The sequence below is a fragment of the Melospiza melodia genome, chromosome 12 (genome assembly GCF_035770615.1).
Source record: "Melospiza melodia melodia isolate bMelMel2 chromosome 12, bMelMel2.pri, whole genome shotgun sequence".
In the NCBI taxonomy this organism is placed as follows: domain Eukaryota; kingdom Metazoa; phylum Chordata; class Aves; order Passeriformes; family Passerellidae; genus Melospiza; species Melospiza melodia.
Window position 1 is genome coordinate 21648642 of NC_086205.1, and position 26645 is coordinate 21675286.

At 40.6% G+C, this 26645-nt stretch overlaps 2 protein-coding genes across 13 annotated transcripts in view; one reads left to right on the forward strand and one right to left on the reverse strand.

Annotated features, from left to right (window-relative positions):
* The window catches only part of PEX5L (peroxisomal biogenesis factor 5 like), a 102635-nt gene extending 84694 nt beyond the window's left edge, over positions 1–17941 (forward strand). For all 12 annotated transcript variants that reach the window (XM_063167247.1, XM_063167251.1, XM_063167244.1 and 9 more), the window contains 7 exons: positions 5849–5965; positions 6853–6996; positions 7860–7930; positions 8717–8914; positions 10233–10398; positions 10783–10940; positions 11576–17941. In XM_063167247.1, coding sequence (XP_063023317.1) covers positions 5849–5965; positions 6853–6996; positions 7860–7930; positions 8717–8914; positions 10233–10398; positions 10783–10940; positions 11576–11780 — 1059 coding nt within the window. In that variant the 3' untranslated portion in view covers positions 11781–17941. The remainder of the gene's footprint in view (positions 1–5848; positions 5966–6852; positions 6997–7859; positions 7931–8716; positions 8915–10232; positions 10399–10782; positions 10941–11575) is intronic.
* Positions 17942–20150: 2209 nt separating this feature from the next.
* USP13 (ubiquitin specific peptidase 13) overlaps positions 20151–26645 on the reverse strand; it is a 50333-nt gene continuing 43838 nt past the window's right edge. The window contains exons 19-21 of the mRNA XM_063167242.1: positions 26480–26642; positions 24810–24894; positions 20151–24160 (exon numbers count right to left, since the gene is read on the reverse strand). Coding sequence (XP_063023312.1) covers positions 24067–24160; positions 24810–24894; positions 26480–26642 — 342 coding nt within the window. The 3' untranslated portion in view covers positions 20151–24066. The remainder of the gene's footprint in view (positions 24161–24809; positions 24895–26479; positions 26643–26645) is intronic.

A 26645-nucleotide genomic window follows, 5' to 3' on the forward strand; every position in this document is an offset into this window, starting at 1 on the left:
GTTGTCCTATACCACTAGTCCAAATTGATCCTGCCTAAACACAAAGTAGAACACGGGGTTTTTAGCAGAACTTCACAAAAAATTTTATATAAGAATTGATCTGAAGCATCATTATCTTCATTATCTTCTTAGGGGTTCCCATTACCACAAAGAGCCAAGACAGCTCCATTCCAGCAAGGACAGAATTTCAGGCTAAATTATGTAACAGCCACTGAAATGAGTTCTTAGGGTGCAGAGGATGAAGCTGTGAAACTAGTTCCTCAAAACTGGTTATTTTTAGCATTTTTAGCACTGCAGGCTCATTAGTCTCCAAACCATCTAGAACACTGTAGGGATGTTTGAGTTTAAATTTAAATTTTAGTCATGTAGTTTAATACTCTTCTAACTCTAGTTATAGACCATTCTAATTCCAGTGTTGAAAGCTGAACTATTCTAGACTAATATTGGCTGATGAGAAACAAAACTATGCCTAAGTCTGATACTGGCTTCTAAATAGAAAGAGGATTTCTTGTTGAAGTAATTAATCTGATTTGTAGGGTTTTTTTTCATTGTATGCTATGGTAAGATGCAGGTACCATGGATTTCTTGTGTTTCTGCCATGGTTTCTTGGGATTATATTGCACACACAAAAAAATCTGGTCTCAGCATACAATGCTAAAATGCACAAAAATCAGTAAATTAACTCTTTCATAAACCAAGCACAGAAGGTAATTTTTCTTTCCAGATCAAATAAATTCTTCATCAGCAACTGCTGGTGAGGCACAGGAGATGTTTCTGGTGTCACACATCCCACACATATTTGCTCCTGGCAGGAAAGGAGGGAACTGCTCTCAAATTGCCACTGCTGGAGATGCTTTAGATGTTCCTTCTTGCTGATCCTCAGGGTGGGATGTGCTGGGCTGAGAGCTGGGAAGGCAGCACAGGGAATCTCATGATGAACATCTCAGTGCTGGTGGTTAAGCAAATGATGACAGAACTCCTGCAACTGCCAGAAACTTGTGTGGTGGGGAGTTTCCAGACACTCACAGTAAAAAAATGAGTTGAGTCCAACAACAGATTACAAGACATTATTGAATTACTGTGCAGAGTAAAGTGAGGAGGAGAATATATTGTAAAAAACCCCAAAACCCTACAGACTAAAAGGTCGTTCTGAGGCAACAAAGACAGGTTGTTAAAATACTTTAAAATGCTCTCAAAAATGGCTATTAAAAAGAATTAAATTAAATGTTTCCCCAGCTGTAGCTGGCAGCCTTAAGTTATTCTTTCTGCTTAAAATAGAACCTTGGGCCAGGTAGTTAAAATGTAAAGGAAAGGATTCTTCAAGAACTCACAGAACGGTTATTTCCATTTGCATCTGAAAAGAGCTGAATTTTCATCCTAGCTAAAATGAAGTAGTAAGAAAGCTGGAGTGATTGAAATAAATTGGAGCCCATCTCAGAAAGATTAGTTCTTTCTTAAGCAGAGAATAGATACAGGTCAAAAATTCATTTTTTAGGCTTTGGATGTTTCTGTGTAATATTCTTCAGTTGGGAAAGCTCCAAGTGGGAAGATTAGCCAGAGAACTGATCAAGAAAAGGAAGTAAATCTGAGGTTCTTGGTGGCCTAGTTCGAAAGGAATTAATTAACAATTCAGTAAATGAAGACACCAAACTTTATCCTCCACCCAGTATTCACCTCAGCGCTTGGGGAATGGTTTTAAGATGTCAAACTTTGAGATTAATGAAGATTTGTGAGGTAATTCTTTCTTAAGAAGGTTTAAAGATGTCTATGCCATTGGGGAATCTTTTAAGAATAAAGTGGTGAGTAAAATAGCTTTTTTACTAGAGAGGGGGCAGATTCCCTTGCAGTGTTTGGGTGCTTGCAGACCTTGCTACCTTTTCTGTTATTCTGGAAATTGGTTTTGATTTTTGCCTCATGATTTTTTTGTCTCAATATTTTCCAAGTTCCATAAGAACACAATCCTTCTGATAATTAGCTCTGTTTCACCAAAAATATGTACTTTTAATTTTTTAAAAAATGCCAGGATGGGGATTCAGATCCATCCTGTACTTCTATTCCATTAAAACAATTGTTTATTATACCACCATCTTACTGGTGATGAGTTAGAATAAATAAAAATAAAAGCAAGAAGGTACAAAAACTTCCAACTGAGAATTCTCAGAGATGGGAAAAAAAGCTGTTTTGCTATTTTCTTCTTCCACATTTCTCTGATTAAACTGCAGATGCCACACTGTTTTGTGAGCTTATGCATAAGAAATTTTGAGCTGTCCTTCCCAGCATCATTTTATTTACAACACAATGTCACATGAACCATCTGCTGTATAATGTACTGCTCTGAAGCATCAGAGCACATTACAGCTAAATTATGTGACAATAGGAGGAAAAAGATGGGATTAATTTGTTCTAGCCTAGGAAAACACATTCCAGGACCATCAGCTTTGTGGCTCCCATGAGTGCTGGTTGGATCCTTTCTGTACCTACAATATTCCTGTCTCACTATTTAGACATTTCTTTGGATGGGCCTAAAACTGGCCAAACCATATGTTTAATTAGGAACCAGGAACTTGAGTCATTCAGATGCATTTCATTTGATATTCTTTCAAAACACAGTGGGAATCTTTGCCTTGATAAACATTTTTTATCTCTAAACCTCAGTAAAATTTTCAGATTTTGTTTCAAGAAGATATGAGCTAAGGAAATTTTACCTATTTAAGCGCACAAGTTTAACTTACTGGGTTTTTCACATCAAAGAGTATGGTGATGCAGTAATTCAGAGAACAATGACAGAACCTTGCTCATGAATTGGTCAATGAGCTATATTTCAAATTAAGTTTTGGCAATACAGGACAGGAAAAATTCCAGAAATTATGACAATAGGTAAATTTATAAATACTTCCCTTGCCCTCTTTCATTGGATCATAGGAAATAAAGAGCCTGGGAATATTTTGCCTCCCATTTGTTTAACTGCTTCAGCATATTTTTAAATACTAAGAGTAAAAATAGCCTTTTTGACAAAATGCAGAATTTTCTGCTTGGAAGAAGTCAGATGGTATGAACATTTTCCTGGTTGTCATTCCTCTTAACTGCTGCAGATGATCTGAGAATGTGTTAATGTGTTCAACTGGGCTGAAAACTCTTGGTTTATCCAAAGTACTTTGCCAGCCTTAAGGTGGCAAAAACATTGAAATGAGGTTAATTGGCACTGGTGGTGTAGCAAATGGAGCTAAAATTAGACCTAGGAGCCTTGATCCAAAGCCAGGTTTCAGAAAGGCTCAATATTAATTTAACCCTCCTGCCACTGAAGTCAAGGAAAAATTGCTACTAAAGGCAGCTGAAATGGACAGGCCTTCAGCAAAACCTGTAATATTTCCAATATTTACAATTGTAATATTTCCAATTCTCCTCCTCAAGGACACTGAACTGCTCTGCCGTTGACATTGGTACCAGCACTGGGTCAGAGCCTGGTCCAGGTGCTCAGGGCAGCTTTGCTGTGGCTGTTTCAGACACCCCTTGTGCTGAACATCCTCAGAATTCTGCCTGGCCCAGACCTCCCCTTATCCCTGCAAAGTCACTCTGGGTCCTGTGTCCAGGGAGTGCAGGATGAGCTGAGAGAGATTACAGCAAAGCTGGTCTCATTGCATTTCCCCCCTCCTTTGACTCTGTAAATGGAAATTCAGGGTGCCTACTTGAGTGCACAGTAATTCACTGGGTTTTTACATAGAGTGAACTTCTATGAGATTTATAAATATATAAATATATAGATATATATAAAATATATAAACATATAATTAAACAGCAAAATTTGAATTTAAGACCTAAATCCACTTGCTTACTAACCACAGAAATATTATGTGATATTTCCGCACCATTGATTCATAAGGAATGAATTTTTTGTCAGAAAAATGCAAGCAAAAATTCTAATTTAAAAAAAATTATATAAATGTATACATATATAATATATATAAACGATGATATAATAGATAATATATAATAGATAATAGATAATAGATATGAATATTTATATATATAATTATTTCTATAAATTAATCTGGCTAAATAAGGCCATTACTGATTAGTTTTCAGTACTTGTATTAATTTTTATCTGAAGGAAAGGAAAATTTTCACATCTTCAGCTCATGCTGAATCTCAAATTTACTGCTAGTTAAACATGATCACATAATTTTTATTTCCGTGCTGGGCAGATTTGTGCTGAACGAGAATCAGTTGATGGAGGCATCTGTTGAACAGGATCTTTTTGGGGGTTCAATTGCCTCTGGTCATGGCTGCTAAGAGTTAAAGAGGGAGTGATCTGATTCATGCTCCCAGCCTTTTCAAACCCTAAATGGATATTTCAGTGCAATCTCACAACTCTTTATATGAAAGTATTTTCTTCAAGTCTGGAATGAGAGCAAATTCTGAAGTGGTGTAACAGAGTGGTCAGGGGCAGTTCACTGCTATTACCTGGAGTGAAATCTCCTCTCCAAGAGTGAATGATTCCCAACTTGATGATTCCTTTAGCACAGAGGAACATAGCAGAAACCTTCACAGATCCAATAATTGCATGATTCAGACAATCCTGAATTTCTTCCTGAATGGAGGACAGCTTGCTTTCCTTTTCCCCAGCACCTAAGGAGGTTTACAGCAAGCCATGCAATCACATTTTAAGTTCTATTTTTCCAGTCATGCCTGGCTGTGGAGCTGCACCAAAGCTGTCAGCCTTATAACAAACCCTCACACAAAACTATCTGGAGCAGTTCACAAAACCTTCAATTAATTTTGATTAGCACCGTGCTCTCAAATGGTTCTGTCTAAATCTAAATCTAAATAGATATATTTGTGCTGTTGTCTTTGATATAAATAAGCTGAGAAACTGTGCCCCCAGTGCTGTCAGCTCACTGAAACACTGGCCATGTCCTTGTAGGAACTGGAGAATTTTGGAAAGGCTGGTAGTGCTCTGCAAATACTCTGCTCTGGATCTCCTTCTCAGAGTCCCATGACTAGTGTGTGGAGGCTGAAAAAGTAGCACCTTAATTTGGCTTCTCCCCTTCCATAATTCTATTTCTGTTTCTTGGCATCCTTTCCTAGTAGCCACAGTTGTTCCCTCCTTCTGGTCGTTGCTAATCTCATTCCTTGTCCTAAATCTCATCTGTTTTTCATAATTTCTCCTTCTCTTGTATGAGCATTTTTCCCTCATCTTTGAGCTGAATATTAATCTGACTGTATGATTCTGTGATCTCTTGTAGATCCCTTTCTCAGCAGAGTATACAATTCTCCACTATGTCAAAAAGCCCAATTTGTATTACATCCCTTGCAAAAACACCCTCTGTCTAAGCTTGGCATTTCTCTTTCTCACAGCTGAAAATTATGCTGAATATACCAAAGCAAGCAATGCTTGCTCTCTTTCAAGCTGTTTTATCTATTGTTATTCTTTTGCATATGCACTTAGTTGATTTTCCTTTTTTTTTCTTTCTTTTCTTTATCCAAGGACTTGCAGCATTGATTGCCTTCACATTTTATGTAACAATTTGCTGTTAGCATCAATAAGATGTAGTGTAAGCTGCTGCAAATCCTGCTTCAAACAGGACATACACTGCCTCTGAGATAAAGAGTGCTCTGTTGACAAAATGCATTCCAATATAAGAGATGAGATTTAATTATCTGGAACTCCAAACAGGAGCTGTAGCATTTCAGTCCATGTGATTATTAATAGAATTAATACTGCTCAGCAAAATTGACACTCAGACCACTGGTAGAAAGAAATTCAAAAGTTGTTTAAAAAAAAAAAAAACAAAGAAACTTTTAGTTTGGAGGTTTTTGTTCATTTTCTCTTTTCCTCCTTTTCTTGTAGTCTGACACAGAGTTTTGGGATAAAATGCAAGCAGAGTGGGAAGAAATGGCTCGCAGAAACTGGATTTCAGAGAACCAGGAAGCACCAGGACAAGTCACCATCTCAACCATTGAGAAGGTAACACCAGGTTTTTATTGCATCTCCCCTGAGCAGCTTTGAGATGAGCCTCAGCTCTTTGGACATGAAAGATAATTGTACCCCAAAGAGCTCATCCTCTTTAATTGCCTGTGGGTGGGGCAGATTTGGAAGACCTTGCCACAGTGGGAATCTGTTTAGGCTTGCACACAGCCTAAATTCAGCTGAAGGGATCACAAAGTAACTACTAGATTTATGAGCACTTTTGAAATCAAGCACTTAAGGAAAAGCACCAAATAAAAATACCTGGGATGGCACATTCAAACACTGTTGAGGATAGAAATTATGGAGATTCCTTCTCCTTTCTTCATTACTTCCACTCCATATTTAATTTGATTTCTATTATGCAGCTGATATTACCACACACCCTTTACACTGCAGTGACGAGAGAAAAAGGCAAAACTTCAAGGAATACTAAAACAAACTCAGGTGCTTGCAGCACAGTTGTGTCTCTGGAAGGATTGAGGATTTCAGGATTTTAGCTGAGCAGCTGTGAGGTTATGAGCACTGCAGGGATTCGGCTGCTTGGTGTGTTCTTTACCCCCACTTTGGATGTCCTGGGCTCAGAGGTTCAGCTCTGCTCTTGGGCACTGTGAGATGTTGACATTTTCTGTGATGGAGAGCCCAGCACAAGCACCACTATGTACAACGGCACAGCTAAATTAAAAATAAAGAGCAGAAACAGAAATGCCCGGTGATGTGACTTTTCCCACTTTTTGTCATTGAAATCCCACGGGGGGAGCCGGTGCCATTTCCACAGAGCAAAGGTTGTTTACACCATTTGGAAAGCAGTGAGTCACTGCATTTTTTAGACTTGTCATTCCCTGCAACTTGCCATTCACCACGGCTCCATTATCTCTCTGCTCCAGGGTTATTATTTCCACACTGACAATCCCTTCAAAGACTGGCCTGGTGCTTTTGAGGAAGGACTGAAAAAAATGAAAGAAGGTGACCTGCCTGTTACAATCCTGTACCTGGAGGCTGCAATTCTCCAGGAGCCCAACGATGCTGAGGTATTCACTGCTCTGCCTTCTCCTGGCTAAGGGAAAGGGAGCTCCCTGCAGCAGGGAGAGAGGGAGTGATTTCTGGGCTCAAACCTGTGCCAGGCATGACTGACTGAAACATTGGATTCCAAGGGTTATGAATTAGTGTGTGCCTTTAAATAGATAACAATGAGTTCTTCACTGGATAAGAATCTGGTTTTGAAATATTGTTGTTTGAAGTATTTCAAACCTTCCCTTCACGTCCTGATATTTTCAAACTGTCTTGTAAACACTGCTATCAAAAGATGAATATTTTTGATTTAACAAGACTGTTGAAAAATTTTTAAAGTTACATAAATTTCTTCAATGTTGCTGTTTTCGACTGGTTTATATTTAAAGTCTGTTTTCTGTAAAATGTTAAAAATATTTATGCTGTATCTAGGGCTCTTTGAATCTCCTCCTACATTAAATTAAACAGCATACTTCAAAAAGTCAGAGAATCCCAAGCTCCCTAGAAACCCCTAATATCTAATATACATATAATATATTTAGAATAACCCCTATATATAATATAAAACTAAATAATTCTTCTATATTTTCCATAAAATTGAAGCAAAATTTAAATTGTACAGAAACTCAAATTTAAGAGATCAGCATGTGATTATACACTGACAGAATGCCCCTACATTCATTGACTATGAATATTTATTAGCCCCAAAGATATTCAGAACTGCATTGATTGGGACTGTTGGTGTGCACACTGTAGAAAAATCTGTGTTTAGTGCTGGACATATCTGCTGCTTTTCCTCACCCCTGTGTTTAACAGTGATATTGGTTGTAACTCTGCAGCTGGATAAATGTAACAAACTAAATTGTTATTATTATTATTGCAGGCCTGGCAGTTCCTGGGTATTACACAGGCAGAAAATGAAAATGAGCAGGCAGCCATCGTGGCCCTCCAAAGGTAGAGGGAGATCTGTCCTAAACCTGGGGTCTGATGAATGCTGGGTATTGGAGACCTGGGGATATTTAATGCCATTCCTACCTTGGAATGAGAAGCATTTATTCAGCAGAGTAGAGCATTGACAGATACAGAAACTCCCAGTGACTTCAGAGGGATGACTAGTGATTGATAGTTCTGTTTTATTAAATAAGTGAAATATTTCATGGAGTAATTCAAGTACATGCACAAAAGAAAAGTTACATTGCCTAATAAATACGAGTTAGGCACGATGCAAATGAAGTGCCTTTTTTACATTCCAGCCACTTGGCATGTTTTCTGTAGTCTGTCCTCTAATGAAGAGGTTTTCTTAATTGGAGTGAGCTCCCTTCAGCTGCTGAATGCTAAACTGCCAACACTTTTAGGTTGATGGAGATGTAAAGATCACAGAATTCTTGTACGTAAAATGTGAGCTTCAAACCATCAGCATTATTATTATTATTATCTTTCTGTAATGGGTTTTTATGTTTCCATTTGAAGCAATATTCAATTGCATCAGCACTGATAACCATGAAGTAATTTCTCCTAAGGATACTCAAACTTGTTTATGTGGGCCTTATTAGCTTACCTGGATAGAAATCCAAGGGGTTGTCTGATTTAGGAGCAAAAAACCCCCAAACTGCTCATCCCCAGTTTTCAAAAGAGCAACAGTGATAATTGTGATTTTCTTCACATGGAATACTTTGGAACAATTCAAGCACTGTGCTTGGCTGCAGAAATATCTCAATGTATTTTTTATTTTCTGCCTAGGTGCTTGGAATTGCAGCCAAACAACCTGAAAGCCCTGATGGCCTTGGCTGTGAGTTACACCAACACTGGCCACCAACAAGAGGCCTATCAAGCCCTGAGAAACTGGATGAAGCAAAATCCAAAATACAAGTACATAGTGAGAAGCAAAAAAGGGTCCCCAGCGCTGACAAGGAGGATGTCTAAGACAGCAGATGAAAGGTAAATGAAGTGGAAATCCTCACAGTGGAAATACCAATGATAACCCTAGAACTGGTGGTGTCTGCTGTGTCCCCTTGTTCTGTAGAAGTCCAGCCTGTTCTCTGTATTGGAAGAATATGTCTCTAATAGCAGGAGAGGGAAGCCAACAGGGAACATTTGATTTAATGACTGAAGGCTTTATCTTTTATGCCATCCCTGGAAGTTAAAAAAAAAAAAACAAAAACACCAAAAAAGCCAAAAAAACCCACAACCAAACAACAGCTTAAAAAGGATGTTTCTCTTCAAATCCCATCCCTTTCCTCCATCCCTGTCTCCTGCCTTTCTATTCCCACATCCTGCACCCTCATCCTTCAGCTGCTTCCATATCCATACTGAGCCTTTATCCAGCTCTACCTGTGTGTTTTTCCTACTGTTCACTGTTCCTGCTGTTTTCCATATCCCAGCCCAGCAGAATCCAGGAATGAGCCATTTTGCAGTGCAACATGGGTTCTCTGAAAATATTGGGAGGTGGCACCTGCTTGTTTAAAAGCTGTTGTGGTTCTAATCAAGAGACAACACAGCCATTTGATTTATCTTGGCCATTTTAATAAAAAAAAACCCCATGATTTGGCAGCCCCTCATCATGATTTCATGAGAACCATAAACAAGTACCTCTGGACTGTGAGATGCATAATAAAGTCATTAAAGGCATAAACATGATTTAGAGAACCAAACCACTCAGGCTATCTCACTGCTTGTCATTTTGAAGACAGGCCTTATGTTTCACCCTCATCACTTACAAGTCTTGGCTTGACAAGATAATTTCATATGCGTAAAAATAAAACATGCAGGTTCTGCTTAATTGCTAAGTGTGTTATTCTACTTTGGCTTCATCCTGCTGACATCTGGTGCTGTAAGTGCAAAGGTTTTAAGAAGCTACAGTGGGCACAGAAGTCTTATGTTTTGGCATCTTTCTTCAAGGGTCTTGGCTGGTCCCTTATGTATTCCTCTTAAAAATACTACTATTTTTGCCAGTAAACAACTTCTTTATGTCTGAGAAATTAATCTAATTTGAATAATTTTAATAAACCTTCACGTCATTCCGCTTGAGTTTATGGCTGTACTTTGACTTCATTTCATAGATGAACTTTTTTTATTTCAGACATAAGTTTACAACAGCACCCTGAAATAAACCTTTGTCATGATGAAGAAGCTCATTCACAAATTTTAGTAATTTAACACTTCTGATAAATCCACTACAAAGATTTTAATTTCAGGCTATGCAATCAACATTGGAATATTTGTAAATAACTGTAAGTTATGTTTCTCCCTTGTCTAGCTCATTGCTTGAAGAAGTAAAGGATTTGTACCTGGAGGCTGCTCACCAGAATGGTGATATGATAGACCCTGACCTGCAGACAGGACTTGGGGTTCTTTTTCACCTGAATGGAGAATTTAACAGAGCAATAGATGCATTTAGTGCTGCTTTAACTGTTCGACCAGAGGTACATTTTTAACTTTTACATTTTTTAAAATTTAGCTTTACAGGCCATTTCCACTTTCCTGTCTGGATCAGGCTATTATTAATGACATGTCACTTCTGCTATTAAAATTTTAAAACCCAAAATAGAAATGTTAATTACAAGACATAATTAACATGGTCATTCTTCTGTTTAGGAGCAGATTTATGCATGTCCAATTCCTACCTGTGTGCTGATTAATGATATTAAATACATAAAATTGCTTTTGATCACGAGTCAGAGCCTCACATTCCTTGTCAATTAAGATACAATGCTACTATTTTATGCAGTCCTCTTCCTTTGCAAGATAAAATGAGACATTATGTCTGGATTTTGACACCTACAGTAGAAAAGCCATTTTCTCCCCAGGACTATACCTTGTGGAACCGCCTTGGGGCAACCTTGGCAAACGGGGACCGCAGTGAAGAAGCTGTGGAAGCCTACACAAGAGCTCTGGAAATCCAGCCTGGCTTCATCAGGTCCAGGTACAACCTGGGGATAAGCTGCATCAACCTAGGGGCATACAGGTGAGCATAAAAGATGTGTGAACAAAGAGTCAGGCGTCACAACTGCCAAGGGAAAATTCATTCTCAAGCTGGAGGCATCTAAGAAAAAATAATCAGAATATAGCTACATAATCTCAGCTATTGTAAAATGTTGTCATATCATTTTACAGAGGACTAAAATGCAGTTTTTCAGCTCTATGTGTAAGTACTCTTATAATCAGTGGGATTGTTCTTGCATGTAAAATATGTCCTGCTCTTAAGAGCCTCTGTAAAAGAAAATGTAAGAGCCTGTCTTTTAAAGGAAAACTTGAGTTAAACTGCTTCTAGTAGGGCCATCAAAGACATCCTACAGGAATGAAAGTGATATTCAAGACGATATTCCAGGGTCCCAGCTGTCAGGGTGAGACAGGGAAGATGAAGGGGGGGAGTTTGCTGCAATGCAGACAGTGCCCCCAAATGTTTGAGTAGACTGAGTTTTGTGTTACCCCAAGCCAGGCCCTCCTGTTTGATGAAAATCAAGCAAGAACAACACATTGTATTAATTTACATTGTAAAATAGTGTATTTAAGCCTGGCATGGAACTTTAGAAAGTTTGCCTGTAGTTGTTAAGCAAATTATAATGCTTGTTTCTTTTTTCTTTTTCTTCTTCCCTACAGAGAGGCTGTCAGCAACTTCCTCACTGCTCTCAGTTTGCAAAGGAAAAGCAGGAATCAGCAGAATGTTCCCCACCCTGCTCTATCAGGCAATATTTGGGCAGCACTTCGGATTGCTCTGTCTATGATGGACCAGCCAGAACTATTCCAAGCTGCCAATGTGGGTGATCTAGACATTCTCTTAAGAGCTTTTAATCTAGAGCCGTAATAAAAAGGATTCACAAATTGATTAAATTGTATTAGGAAACAGAGAACTTTTTTATTACTCATCCCCAAATGACCACATTTTCCAAAAGATCATGACTGTAGATCAGTAGGGGAATTCCTTCAGACATAATTCATAAAGGGAAAGTTCAAAAGCACAAAAATAGTGTAAATAAATTCAAAGTCAAAGGGTTGAAATGAGCTGTGGCTAATTGGACAAAGCCCTGAACTAGATGAAATAACAATTTCTGAAGACTCTCCATCCCATGCAAGCTATATCTCTCTATATACATACAGCTGTAAAAAGAAAAGTATCTTAAGAAGAAACCTAGATAATGGTTATTGCACCTTAGAATGGCAAGCAGTGCATCCAAGGAACCTGCTTAGTAGCTCATTGCACTATGCTGACACCACTTTGCCCCACACTGGGGATTCCCTGTCCTTTGGTTTCTTTGATGAAAAATCTTCCCAAGGTCCATTTTTAACACAGCTCTGAAAACAGATACATGTATAGGGATGTGTTTTGTTTTGAATGTATTTATTAGCTGGCAATCAATGTTTTGCTTCCAAAGGTACCTGGATTAATTTGGGCCCAGTTCTGCAGGCTCATAAGCCATGGGCAGTGTCAGGAGGAGCACAGTCCATGCAGGGCTATGGGCTGAGGCCAGGTAATTTGGGGAAGCCAGGTGTTGCCAGCACAAGAGGCAATTTGCACTGGAATTGTTGCTGTTCAAACCAGCTGTCCTTGATCTGGGACAGTCTGAAGGAGCTCATGGCAGGGTGTGCACCTTTCTGTGTACTTAATGCACTTTAATCTTTCTTTTTGTAAAATAGTGCTATGCTTTTCTTTTAGTCACCAACAATGGAATGTACAGGATGGCCTTGTTGGCAGAGAGGACCAAATATAATTTCCTGAAATGTAGTGAGAGGATTCTCAATATTTTTATGTTTCAAAATGCAAATACAGTATAAACTGCATTAACAGCTAGAAAGATTATTATATGCATCCATCAGGTACTGCACATATACATGCATGTGCATGCACATACATGTTGAATGCAAATTATGTCATTTCAGAACATAAAAAGCTACAGATCTTTGTTGCAAATGAAGAAAAATATTTGTAGGAGTTACTGCCTGCAGACCATGCTCAAGTGAAAACTTTCCCTGAAGAAATTGGTCTGTACAGTGCTTGTAGGATTGAGACCAAGGCTCCATCCTGCTGTTATGGCAAACAGCAGCAAAAGTCTCCACGACCTCCATGGTACCAGAGAAAATCCTCAGATAGCACCAGTATGTGTGGCTGCTCACAAATGTGTGCATAAACACATTATTTTTATTTTCCCTGGCTGGAAGAATGGGGAGCAGGGTTGGGGCAGTACCAATCCCTGATGAATGGATGGATTCAGCTACAATCAAACACATTTAGCTCAGGGTGAATGTGTCAATCAAAAAAGGCAGAGAGATTTTTAGGAGGTGATTTTCAGTTGCTGATAATTTAAATATTTTTCTTGAATAGCAAAAGATAAAAAGTGTTATTGGATGTGTTGATCAGGAATTCAATTTGCAGAGTAGCTATGGAAATGTGTTAAAGTGGGACAAATAGCACATTTCCTATAAACAACATTAGAAGAAAAATCCAGCTCAGAGGTCTAAAAAAAGAAATCCAACTGCACAGATCACAGAGAAAGATGCTCTGTGGGAGTTGGACAGTTTCACCAGTACAAACCTAAAGTTTCTTGCAGCTGTCTGTTATTTTGAGCCACCACTTGAAGGAAAATTCCATGTTAAGACAGTGTAATCACTGCATCTAATCACCATCTATAGGTTGTTAAATACAAATAATTGTCATTAGGAAAATAAAAGTCTTACTCTTCACTCTCTCCCACTGAGTAGAGATGACAAAACAGCCACCAAAAGTTTTTGAGAATGCTGTATTAATTCCTTATTTACACATATATTTCTGTTTACCTATCAGGTGTTTCATAACTGATTCCTGCAGCTTTCTCTGAGGATGGGAGTGCTGGGAATGTCACTTTGGCTAAGTGGGCTGCTGTGTGCATATCTGCTGACAACAGTTTGCTCTTTTGCTTTGACAGCGATGTGTGATGACAGCTCTTTATTGATAAGGCAGAGCAGAAGGTGCAGCGCAATTGAATCTGGGAAGTGATAAGAGAGAAGGGAGGCAGCTTTGAGGAGAGGCTGTAAAGCAAAGGCATATGTGCTTAGGTTTTGCTTGATGCCCTGCCATCACACAACTTCTTCTAGGATATCCTTTGTGCTGGGGTGTAGGATAATCAGTGCTTATGCAGAGGAATTAGCTGTTCAGGGACTTTATTTTTGTATCTTTGAAATTAACAACAACAAGAAAAAAGTATTTCTCAGAGTCAGAATGACAAGGGGTATTTGATTCTTGTGGCAGTTCACTAAACATCTCCTCCAGCCTGTGGATGAGTAACACAGAAATCATTAGGAAAATGTTATGCAAGTCCAATCCTCTCCAAAAAGAACAGACTAAGGAGGTAGCTCTTGGTTTATCCTGGGATGCACTGCTGAAAACTGCATTTATCTGCTGACACATGTCCACACCCATGGGACTGGCAGGAGCTGTGTGTGTAACCTTGAGACAGCTCAGCAGGGCTGGATTCTGCAGCCCAGGCAGGCTGAGCCCCCAGCCCACGCCAGCTCTGATCCCAGCTGCTCTCTCTGCTGCAGTTAGCCTGTGTGCCACTGACAGAGGCTAAAGCAGGGCAGGTGAGAGGGGACAGGGGCACATCTCACACAGCTCTGGTCACTGTGGGGCAGTGCCCGGAGACTGAGCTCACCTCACTCTAACAGGTCAAGCCCAGCAACTTTTGGGACTTCTGGGCATTCCTTGGGATCCTGGGCTTTATCATCCTCCTTCAGCCCCCTCTGCCAAGCACTGCCAGTGCAGCAGGCAGGATTAGAGACAGCTTTGAGCTGGCCTCCTCTTGGCTTTCCTTAAATATTCAGGACAAGTCTGTATATTTGCCTGAAACAGCAATGGGAAACGTGAGGAGGCTGCAGCATATTAACAACCTGAATAGAAAATTCATCTCCTTGTGCTTCTAACCAAGCATGAGGTGGGATAAAGATAAATAAGGCGGGTGCTGAACAGTAGCAGATTGAGCCTGAGAGTGAGAGACAGCAAATCTGGGTCCTGTTCTCAGCACTCCCTGGGAGCTCGACCAAGCCAAAGCCTCCTGCCATCCCTGACCTGCCCAGGTGTGCAAGGAGGGAAGGAAGATGGGAGCAGCATTCCTAGCACTCCCTGGGAGCAGGGGGCAATCACTGCCTCCCACTGCAGGGGCCAGGTCACCCTCCCCTGGGCAGGAAGGTGACACAAACACAAGGTTGCTCAGGTCTAGGGAAGCAGCTTCACACAGAAACTACTGATTTCAGCAGAGGAGAGACTTGGGCATTTCAGGATGCTGTGGAGCATCCATGAGGTGAGGCCCAGTTAGAGTGCTGCAATGGTGTATCACCATGTCCCACTCCTCTTTCCCTTTCTTGTTACTCCTCTCTTTTTCCAGAGGTGATTGATCACTGCCAGGCAACTGATTCCAAGTTTTTGAACGAACTTTTTTTTTTTCTACTTTATATTTCATGCAATTAAAAAAAAAAAAAAAAGTTTTCCTAAGTTTTCCTAACCCCAGCTTGGGACTGTCCTTGTCCTCTGCAAACTTTAGGAATAGTTATGACCTAGAAGCCTGATCCATCAAGCTGCTGAACCTGGAAGCCTGGAGTCTGCACTTTGCATGACCAGTTCACATGCAGGAGTTGCAGGAGAGGGCTGGCTCTGGTACCACTGCAGGTGCTGAGAGGCACTGCAATCCCAGGGACTGTGCAGGGAGTGAGGCTTTGCCATGAGGGCAAAGGGCTCTTGGAGACCTCTTTGAACTGGGATGACACAGGAGCCTGGTGGCCACAGGCTGCTTTATGTCAGCTTGAAGAACCAATCTGACTTTTAGGCACCTACATAAACATACCTGTGTCTAGTGGGGTTTCCTTATGATCTGACAAATCACAGCACTTGTAAAAACATCGAGGGGGAGGTTCAAATGACACAAAAGCTCATGTGACAATATTGCATGCAACTGCATTAACCAGTAACCACTCTGCAATATTAACCCCCAGCATGCAGCAACGCTACCTGAGCATGTGTTTAGAGAGTGCATGCAGAAGGCTCACACATAGGCTATTCCTAAACTATTGATTCACATCACCTGTGGAACATTTTACAAGTCCTTTGCATCTGCCAGACTCATATCTGAGTTGTTCATATTACCTGTAATAGGTTAGACCAAACACAGAGCCCTTTTAAAATCCCCTCCTTAGAATTCACTTTGTGTTGTGGGTTTCATTGTTGCTCCAAGTGTTTAATTAATAACAGACATCTGTATAGCAGCTTTTGCAGACATATTTTAGTCCTGCTTTTTAGTCCTGAGAGCAGGACCCTCTCAAGAATTAAAAAGCTAAATCTGCACAGCTTTCACAGTAAAGCTGGGTTGTTTGGATTTTCACATTTTCACCTCTAGTCTCAACCACAGAAGAGCCAGCTATCCCAGGAATATCCACAGAGCACTCCATGGCAGAAATAACAACAGCTGTCCTCACTGGTACAGCCAGAGCCTGAGGCCTCAATCATTGTCTGCTGGAGCCAGTGAGAAATGGAGCAGAGCATAAATTGGTTGTAGATCTCTTTTGCCCAAACTTGCATCTGCAAAACAAAACATATTAGTTATTTTCGCATGAATTACCTGCACAGTTGAAAAAATGTGATTTCTGGTCACCAGTGTTGTCAGCTTAGCAGTCTGTACAGTGAATCTATGTAATAAATGTTAATAATATACCAAGTATTCACAAAAATGGTAAGACAAAATGCACTGCACGTTGTGAAAAAAAAATGGTGGATATGCAATACAGTATTATCTACTATTCAAACCTTACCTAGGCTAGAATCAGATTCCTTCATTATGGTTCTACTGATTTTTGGACTGGTGAAATAAATCAGAGAGAACAGGAGTGCCATGCTTGAAGAGATCACTGACACTTTGAACAAAGGTAGGAAAATGAAAAATAGGCATGTCAGAGAATCCATGGGAAGCTTCAGAGCCTCAGCCCACAAAGTAACAGGTATTAGGCAAGGTAAAGAGACAGAAGGAATCTAAATTTTCCTACAATATGCTGTAACTTTACAAATGCTTGCAATATGTGACAGCCCATTGAGCAAGCTTGCATGGTCAAGACTTGATGTGCTTTGATCTCTTTTCCCCTTCTACATTTACAGAATGCCATTGACATTGGCTGAACCTTTAATTTAAATAGCCTTTTTAATATCAGTAAGCTATTGTAAATTCAGGAAAATAAAAAAAAATTTATAAATATATTTTATATATCAGAGTATAACATATCTAGAGTAAAATAAAACTATATAGTTTTGAGAGGCATTCTGTGTGGCTTCTTCTATATGCTGTAAACTGTTTGAAAACCTTTGCAATCTTGCATCAGTTCTTTTGGCTTTATTTTTAAGCCAACATAGAGGAAAGAAGTGATTCCAGGGCTGGCAGATCCTTTCACCTGGGCCATCTGGAGAGCCCTGCTGCTGCTGCACAGCCTTGCAGAGCTCCCTGGCTCCGTGGGGCAGTGCAGGGCAGGGCTGGGCAGCACTGCCCAGGTGGGAGCTCAGCCCCACACCTGAATGTTTACATTCCCTTACCAAGGCTCACACTGACCCAGATTCAGAATCTGAATGTAAGAACTTACTGGGTACAAGGTCAGTTTCTTACCACAGGTAACTCTGCCTCTGTATGCTTCGTGCATTATCAGCTGTGTATAATATTAAACACAGACTATAGTTTACTGATGCTTTAATTTGGTGTTTCCCTGCACTGCTGTTCAAAATAATCTATTTCCTCAAAAAAGAATGATGTGCATACTGGATGTGTTAAATTTATTAAGGTCATGGATGACTATTTGCAAAGCACCACACTTAATGTAGTATTTTTGTACTGTAATGGAAGCATGCCTTCCTTGGGTTCTTTTCCACATATTAAATTGTATTTATTAATTGTATTTATAACTGTGCAATTTTTAAATATGTTTTAAAAATAAACTTTGTCTGTGGCTTCAAATATATCAAAATCTCTTTTCAACTTGAAAGGGTCTTGACTTCAATTACTTAAACTGAAAAGAGGGATCTAAGTCTCCAACTGAAAGGATTTTTTCAGTGAGGTATTCTATTCTATTGTTTACCAATTGAACATACTTCTCTGCTTGAAAGTTAAGTTCAGAATATGCTTTTGTTCTCATTTTTCCTAAATTCACTGTTTCTCTGAGGCAGAGTTATTTTTAGAATTGATTTTTATTTTGACATGTTGCTCAATTATACTTACAACTGGAATTTATACCAGCTGAGGCCTGGCCCAAAGGGCTCTGCACATTCAGCCCATATGAGGAAAATGGGAAAAAAGAAGATAAGAATTTTTCCTGAAGGCTGTACAATAATTAAAACAGAAGTAATAATATCAGAAACCAACCTTTATGAAAAGCAAAGCCAACATGCAGTGTCTGAAATCACTACTCAGGCAATTTCCCACATACCACTGTAGGAGCTGGCTCTCAGCATTTCCCAGTTCTGTCCTCCACGGGATGAGGTGAAAGTGCTGACAAGGCTGATGTCATTCCTGCTCTGTGTTTCTGCTGTGAGACACCAACATCAGCACAGACACGAGGGATAAAAATTCCTGTGCGCTGCTGTGGACAGGAAAGCTGACAGCCAAGCAGGGGCTGGGACAGTGACAGCACAGGACCATGGAAAGAGCAGGATTCTCTCCATGGACATGGGGCTGCTCCAGAAAACAAACAGAACACACAGCCATGGCTTGCCTGCAGAAGGAAAGCTCTGTCAGAAAAAACAACTGGCAAAAACCTATGGCTTTAACCAGAACCTTCCACCAAGGAACAAAAGGGAACAGACAGACAAACCACACTAACCCTTAGTTTAGGACAAAAATAACTGTGGGCTCTTGACACTGGTGTGTTCTGCTGGAGATATTAAAGCTAGTTTAGTTCTTTTTGCTAGTTTAGTTCTTTTTGCTCAAAGGCACTGACAAAGCAGCAGCAGCAGGAAAAACCTTTGGTTGTGTGCTCCAGATCAGGAACACAGCACTGCTGTCCTAAAGCCAAAGGCAATGGGAGAACAGCATCGGTACCAAATCCACATGCAAAACTGCTCAAAAATCACTGCTAAAGACATCTGAAAACATAATCACCCACTCCAAACAGCTGTCAGTCATGCAGTAACCGTTTTCAATGATTTTACAGCATTTCAGCAATTTTACAGGCTGTCAGTGCTGCCCTTATTTGGGTAAGGCTTGTACACCTGAGGGACACAAAGGTGCAACTCCCCACTTCAGTGAGGGGGAGCAGAGGGTGGGAACTCATCAGGCATCCAACACTGCCTCCCACAAACAGCCTGCAACAGCCAGGCACAAATCCCATACAGGAAACTCCTGGAAGCTGTGAACAGAGCTGGTTAGCTTCTACAGGGAGCCGCTCTCCACCTCTCCCACCTCTCCCAGTTACCACAAGCGGTGTGAACAGCGTGGCTTGGGTTGCCATGGTCACAAGGGACATCTGTGATAGAAGAGAACCAAAACAGATCATTAAGTTTAGACTTCAGAAGCTGAACCATCTCTACATTTCTTATCACTCAGCATGGAACATGTCCTCTACTATGTCAAGAAGTGTCACTGAGGCCAGCAGATTTACCTCTTACCTCTGCTCCAGTTGCTGGTCCCAGGATCCTATAAAAAGTTGTCACCCCTCAGTCTTCTTTTTCAGCCTCTTGCATCTACCAGAGTCCCAAAAGTCACATTTCTATGTGAAGTCCTTACACGTGAGGAAAACAGACTTCTTTACTGAGCAGCAGGAGAAATTTCTGAGTATGAGGAATTACAGACCATGATAAAGCAGAAATTTGGAGTGAAATGACAGCACTATTCCACACAAACATTGCCAACTCTTGTGATCAAAGAACATCAAAAGGCCTAATAGTTAAAAACAAACAAACCAGTCTAACTTAAAACCTGATTTCTATTTTTTGCCATGCTGTATATCTGCTCAGGGCTTGGGGATTTTACTTTTTTTCTTGTTTTAAATCCACAGAAATGCCAAGAGTCACAAGAAATCAAGAGTCTCACAAACCTCTCTGTTCCCTCTGCAGGGTCTTTCTAACTAAAACACCAAATGTGAACACAAAGAGTGAGAGGCAGCATCAAAACACATTCTGTCTATTCCTCTCCAGTTCAGACAGGAATAAAGAATCAAGAATCCACACAGTCACCAGATGTGAGAATATTTCTTTTTAATTTAAAACGGTTGCAACAACGTCATTCACAGCCTTTCTCATCTCAGACAAATACTCTCCAGAAAGTTAACAGTGCTTCAAGCAAACAACTCTGAATGGTGCAAAGTAAACCAGGACAGACACTTCCAGGATACAACAGTAAAACCACTGAAGACTGAGTAGAAATCAGACACCAATCTCAGCCATTGAGGGAGGAAGGGCGACAGGGAAAACAATAAAATGTCCAGTTACATATTTTGCATAGACTTCCAATGCATGGGAACAGCAAAGAGGATAAAAATGGCTGCTGCCAGGATGGAGAACAAAAGGAATCAGTGGGAGAGGTTTCTAAGGAAATCTAATGAGCTCTGGATGCATCCACATTTTGAATGTGTTCTGTGACCTGGTGGAGGCTGTCTGAATCTAGAACTGGGCTGATGTTGGCTTCACTTACACCAAAGTCAGTCAGAGGTAATGGCATTGAACCCAGTGGAGTTACAAGTGATTGGGAGTTCAGAAACATCTACTCTTATTTTAAAACTACAGGTCTGAATAAATTAATTTTTATCCTAATTATATTTTAGCTAGGAAGATTAAATAGAGTTTGAGTCTACATGTGTTTTGGAGACAGGAGATTGTGACTCAGAATGAGGAGTCTACTGGATCCAGCATACTGCTAGGAATAAGAGAAGAGGAAATCAAGGAAAAGTTATTGAGCTTTTCTTCCTTCCTTTCTCCTAACCTAAATGTACCATACAAAAAAGTAAAAATAAGTCTGAGAAATAAGAGCATTATTTACTGCCAGGTCCTGGCTTGCCGTGATTCTCAGGTCAGATTGTCTCTAACAGCTCACAGTGATTTTTCTTCCCCCATTCCTTTTTGTCAAGAAGCTCCCAGCTCACGGAGCCCCCAGCACCCACAGGGAGTGTGCCCAGGCTGTGCCCTGGCACATTCAGCACATTCAGCCTGCAGCAGGCACAGCCTGGCAGATCAGTCATCCTCTCAGTACAGTCTGTTTGAGTGGGGCTTCTGCAATGCTGGAGTTTAAAAACACCCAGAACTCCTCTGCCCCCCATTAGGCTGAGGAGTCAGGAGTTTACATCCTGCTCCTCCAGGTTCTTGATGTTCTTCACACAAAACCCATCACAAAAGGGAGACAACTTAACCAGCCACATGAAAAAAAGGAGGGAGGCCACTGTTTTGGGAGAGAATAAAGTAATTCCTCAAGCACCTGACTGAAGAACTTCTAACATATTTTTAACTGCTAAATTTTAGAAAACCTGCAATCCTTTCCTCTAAACTGCTCCCTGCACTCCTGACTAACTTTGGTTTGGGCAGGAGAAACACAAAAGTGATGAAATGAGAAGAACCCCAGGACCTGAGCTGCTGCAATTCACTCACCACAGCCAGCCAAGGGCCCTCCCCTTCCAGCCACCATTTCCAGTTTATCACCCCCAAATGTTCCTCCTGAGCCCCGGCAGCTGCACAGCCATCACAGCCCTGGGATGCACCAAGCACTTTGCAAGATTCCAGCTCCATCCCTGACCCTGCAAGACCAGCCATGCTTCCAGCTGGGCAATGAACATGGGGGTTACTCAGCTGGCCTTTATTTACCCAATATTTCTAAATAAAAAGGCAGCAGTCACCAGATCTTGGTGTTTTTAAATAGCCCTTTAAGTTCATGAGGCAAGGGGGAAGCTGTTGTGTTGAACTTCTTTGGAATATATATGGGAATTTTAAAAACAGAATTAAAAATTAAAGGAGGGGGGAAAAAAGGCTTTTCCTCCTTTTTCTACTGCCAGAATGAAGAAACACACATATATACAGAAGTTTTGCTCTTTCACTTTAAATAGATGTATCACTGCATAATTTGCTGATCCCATTTTCAAACCTGTCACTTTCTGGTGAAGTCCTCAAATATCCAAAATCTGGAAGAAGCAAAGAAATAACTGGCAGCTTTTATTTCATCCAGAGCTGGTGGCTCAATAAGCACAAGGCAGCTGAATGTCACAGGGGCCACCCATTAATGTGCCAGGACACTGCACTAATGTGTCCACAAGAGCTCTAAGAGCAGGGAGCTCTCCCAGCAAAGAGACACCTTTACACTCTGCAGAATTATTGCACTGGAATTTCTCTCACTATCTTTTATGATCCAAACCTGATTAAAATCCTAACAGTGTTTTCTGGCTCTATGTGTGGCTTTATGACCAGAGGGAGAATTATTTTTCCCCAGACAATGCAAAAACTAAAATTCCCTTCTCATAAACAGATGCTTAATTTGGGTTATCTTCTGCAGTGTGTAGCTGCCTGAATTTTGCTGTCAAAACTTGCAGGCACTAACAGCAGAGAAAATGTAATGACATCTCTCTGGCTCTCTTGCAACCTGCAAAAAAAGTTGGGTTTTTGGGGTTTTTTTTGGGTTGGTTTTTTTTTTTTACTGATGCAATTTATTCTGAGGGCTTGGTAACATTGTACAAGGCAACTCCAGCAACAGCCTCTAAGCAGTGTCCAACACTGGGAACTTTTGGGTTATTTTTCCAGAATCATGAAAGGTTTTGCACTCACCATGGTAATTTTTCTAGAATTAGTGTTTTCAAATACAATTTTAAAACCCACATATGCATTCTCACCTGTGAAAAACACTTAAATAACACCATAAAAATTTAAAAAAAGACAGGAAAGGCCAGCCCCTGCCTACCCACCCCATCATCCCTGCCAGAGATATCAGACCCCTTTTAGAAGGTGTCTGTTGAAGAGATAAGATTATTGATGCATTTGCAAGTTTAAAGAAAGTGAGAATATCAGTTCAAGGGGAGTTTTATTGTGGTTTTTTTTTTTTGTTCCTGTTGGTTGCTGTTGTTTTGGTTTGGTTTTTTAACGGAGGAAGAGAGGGGTAAATCAATAAATCAGAAAACTCACTAAGCAATTTCCCACACTCAGATATGAAAGTCAATATTTAAGCAATCTTTAGCAGAAAGCAGGATTGCACTGCAAGTACTTTGTCAGGAAGTTGATTTCAGATGGAATATGAGTGGTCTAGATACAAAATTCCCTGACATAAATATAATGGGACATTAAACCCTTCTTTACCTCCTCCATATGAAAACAAAATTTAAATAACAGCCTTGCCTTTCCTGAGGGTGTGCATTTAATTTCATAGTCAGAAAGTCTGCTGCTTTTAGCCATCTGTAATCCTGAATCTGTTGGTAGAACTTACAAAATAAACATTCAAGTGAAGATGAAGAAACCTATGTCTGCAAAAACAAAATTTCTCTTTGGCAAAAAATGTACAGGGCACTGACAAGAGATTGCTCCTGTCTCCATCAGTCTCTTAGGCTTAAGCTGGAAAAGTCAAATCAAGATACTGTACCACTGAATTCCAACAGATTCAACTTCAGACTTTTCTCACTGCACTGAAAATGATCTCTGAGAAAGGACATTCTGCTCTGAAGAACAGCCACAAACGCCCTCCCTTCAAATGATTTCTCTACATGATCTGGACTCTGGATGCAAACACAGGCTCCCAGTCACCAAGGACACAAAAATCTGCTTGTGCTCTTCAAAGGATGCACGGGCAGGACAGGCAGGAGCTGGGCTGAACTGTTTCTGCTCAACACTGAAGCTTCCATATTCTCCACACACTAGCTGCAAACTCCACCAGAAATCCACATGGCCTGTAAGGTGTATAAATTTAAAACAATGTCCTATACAGCACCTAATAGAAATCTTCCATCTAACACTTAAGGCGGCATCAAATGATTGTTTTTAAATACACTATAAACATCCCATGGTTTCCTTTGCTTTTTGGCAGTCCAAGGGTTAAGGGGTCTTTTGTTGGTTTTAGATTTTTATTGTAGGCTTTTTTTGGGCAGGTTAAAAAGGCTTATGGCTTCTTAAGGCCAGGTGATAGATTTGAGGCCTAACTTGGTATCCTGTGGTAAAAATAAATGTAGCCCAGGTCTTTGGGAGGTCGTTCTGAGGCACACACTCTAAGGTCGTTGTAGATCACCCATCTGAAAGGAAAACAAGATTGATTACATTCCAGGAGTCTAAAAATCACCACAGATTTATCAGAGACTTCTCAGACCCAAACCTCAAAGAGTTTAAAATCTAAAATTAGGCATTGCAATGAGAACAAAGGATCAGAAAAACAGCTGGAGCAGCCGCCAGAGTCAGGAATGGAAAAGGAGGAGGGATGTGCAGAGGAATGTGTAGTTACAGCTCAAATGAAGGAAAATCAGGGATTCCCAATGTCAAATAATGGGAGCATATCAGAATCACAGCCAAGATCAGGACCACAGTACCAGCAGCACTGGTATCAGCCCATGGTTCCATGGCTTTCTATTCACGGCAACAAAAGAAAGTTGGGAAGAGCTCAGACAAACTAAGCCAGATCCAGAACCAATGCCCCAAACTGAGGCATTGGAGAGATTTGGAATGGCCAGCACAGGAGAGCCAATGGTACATTTCACAGACATCAGTGGGATCAGAACTGACTCATCACATCTGTGACAATTTTCATTTTTTTGGTGGGAAGCCTACAGATGGCAACAGCCCATGTTGTCTGCCATGAGCATGCCCTGCTCTGTACAGATTCCTCAGATCAAATCAATTGAAATCAAACATTTGCTGATCCCATGTGTCTCCCCCAGCTGCACTCACCTTCCCTCCTTTCTGAGGTGACAAACGTAGTGGCCACTCATTGTGGATGTTCCCATGTGGCTGATGAACCCAAACAGCTCATACCCTGTTTTAAGAAATACAAATGGCACTCTAAGTATTTCACTGCAACCACTGCAAGATGACTCCAGGGGAAATGTTCTTTCTAATACTGGAGAAGCAGCTAAGCACTCCCAGCACAGACTCTGCAGCCCCAAACTCAGTTTCTGTTAACACTGCAGCATGTTTCCAACTTAACTAGTGGCTCAGATTCACTGTCAAACATCAAACCAATCCAAATCAAATCCACAGAGACCTGTGCACATACAGCAGGGCTGTGATCACAGCCCCTGCTAGGAAAGAAAACAGCAGATTCATTCCCAGTTCACAGAGAGCACCACAGAAAGTGCCAAGCAGGGAGTTCATTCTGCACACAAACTAGCTATGTCTATATGTGTGATCACAGATCTCCTATAAATCAAAAACCACAGAAGTCTGTATTTCAGCACAGAAGAGGGGACAGGAAAGAAAGCTCCTTCTTTAACACATGGACAATTTTTATGCTTAAAGTCTCTGGAGAGTTCAGCACTGGTTCTTGATGCCCATCCATGCATGCCATTCACCTGAATTGCCACTAAAACTAAAAGGGTTCCTTCTTTCAGGGTATTGTATAAGGACATGGGCCTGGATTGTGCTGGAGAGGGCTTTCTGGAGCTATTTCACAGAATCATGTTTGTTAACAGGATTTCAGGCACTCAGTAAAGAGTCTCAGTCTATAAAGGCTAAGTACCACAAAAAATAATTATTCCAAGTTTGGTGGTTTTTTTTAACTTAGCAATAATCAATGTTTCCCATGTCTCCAAAATATTTAAGGTTGATATTTGTAATGTTAATCTAACAGTAGCAACCACAGACACAAAAATCAAATTGCCTGGTAATTTTTTTTCCCTAAATCTTTACATTCAAGATCAGAAGTAGAAGCTTAGAACATACTACAGTTATTAGAACTCATCGCTAAAGACCCTTCAAAAAACTTTCTGTGACATCCTTAGCACCAGCACTGAGCTTTTGTACTCCAGTGCTGTGACACCTCCAGGAGCTTCTTCTCCACTTTGCCTGCTGTACATCAGCCCCATCTTGTGGTCTATTTAGCAGCAGTGTGACAGAGAATCTCAACCAAAAGAAAACAAAACATGCAGGACACCAACTGTACTTGTGGCATTGTGAATAAGGAATTTGGTTGAAGGGATTAACAAATTGCCCAGCAGAGCACAGGAGGACAGAAACTCAGGTGGTCTGTAGCAGCAGCGCTGTCTTTAGGATGCTCAGCCTCTGAAGATTTAAATATTCTAGCTTTTCTTTGTCTTTTTTTCTTAAAGCAACAGAACAAAAAGTAAACCTAGGCCAAGAGGGACTTGTGTGCTCTGGTAGCAAGAAACTTTGGGCTCTGGTTATTCAGTGAGTCCAAGCAGAGTTTTCTGAGCAATGACAGCCCACAGAACTCAGTGGCCCACAGAGCTGTATCAGCCCCAGAAACAAGACTGCAAGTAAATTGTCTGTATCCTGTCCAAAGTACCCACAATAACTACTTTCAAAACTGAAAGGAGCTCTATGAACGGGGTGGGTGTGACACAACAGAATGGCAGCCAGGTCTAAGCTGAAGCAGAACTTACTTCCAGGGCCATCTTTGATCCTGGGTCCCTCTGACCCTGTCTCTGCAAGGATATTGGCATTGGCATTGTTCTCCATATCTATGGTGTCCAAAGCAGGGTCACTTTCTTCCTCAGGGTCAGGGTGGCTGAAGATCCACTCCAGTGCACGCTCCAAGTTGTTGTTCTG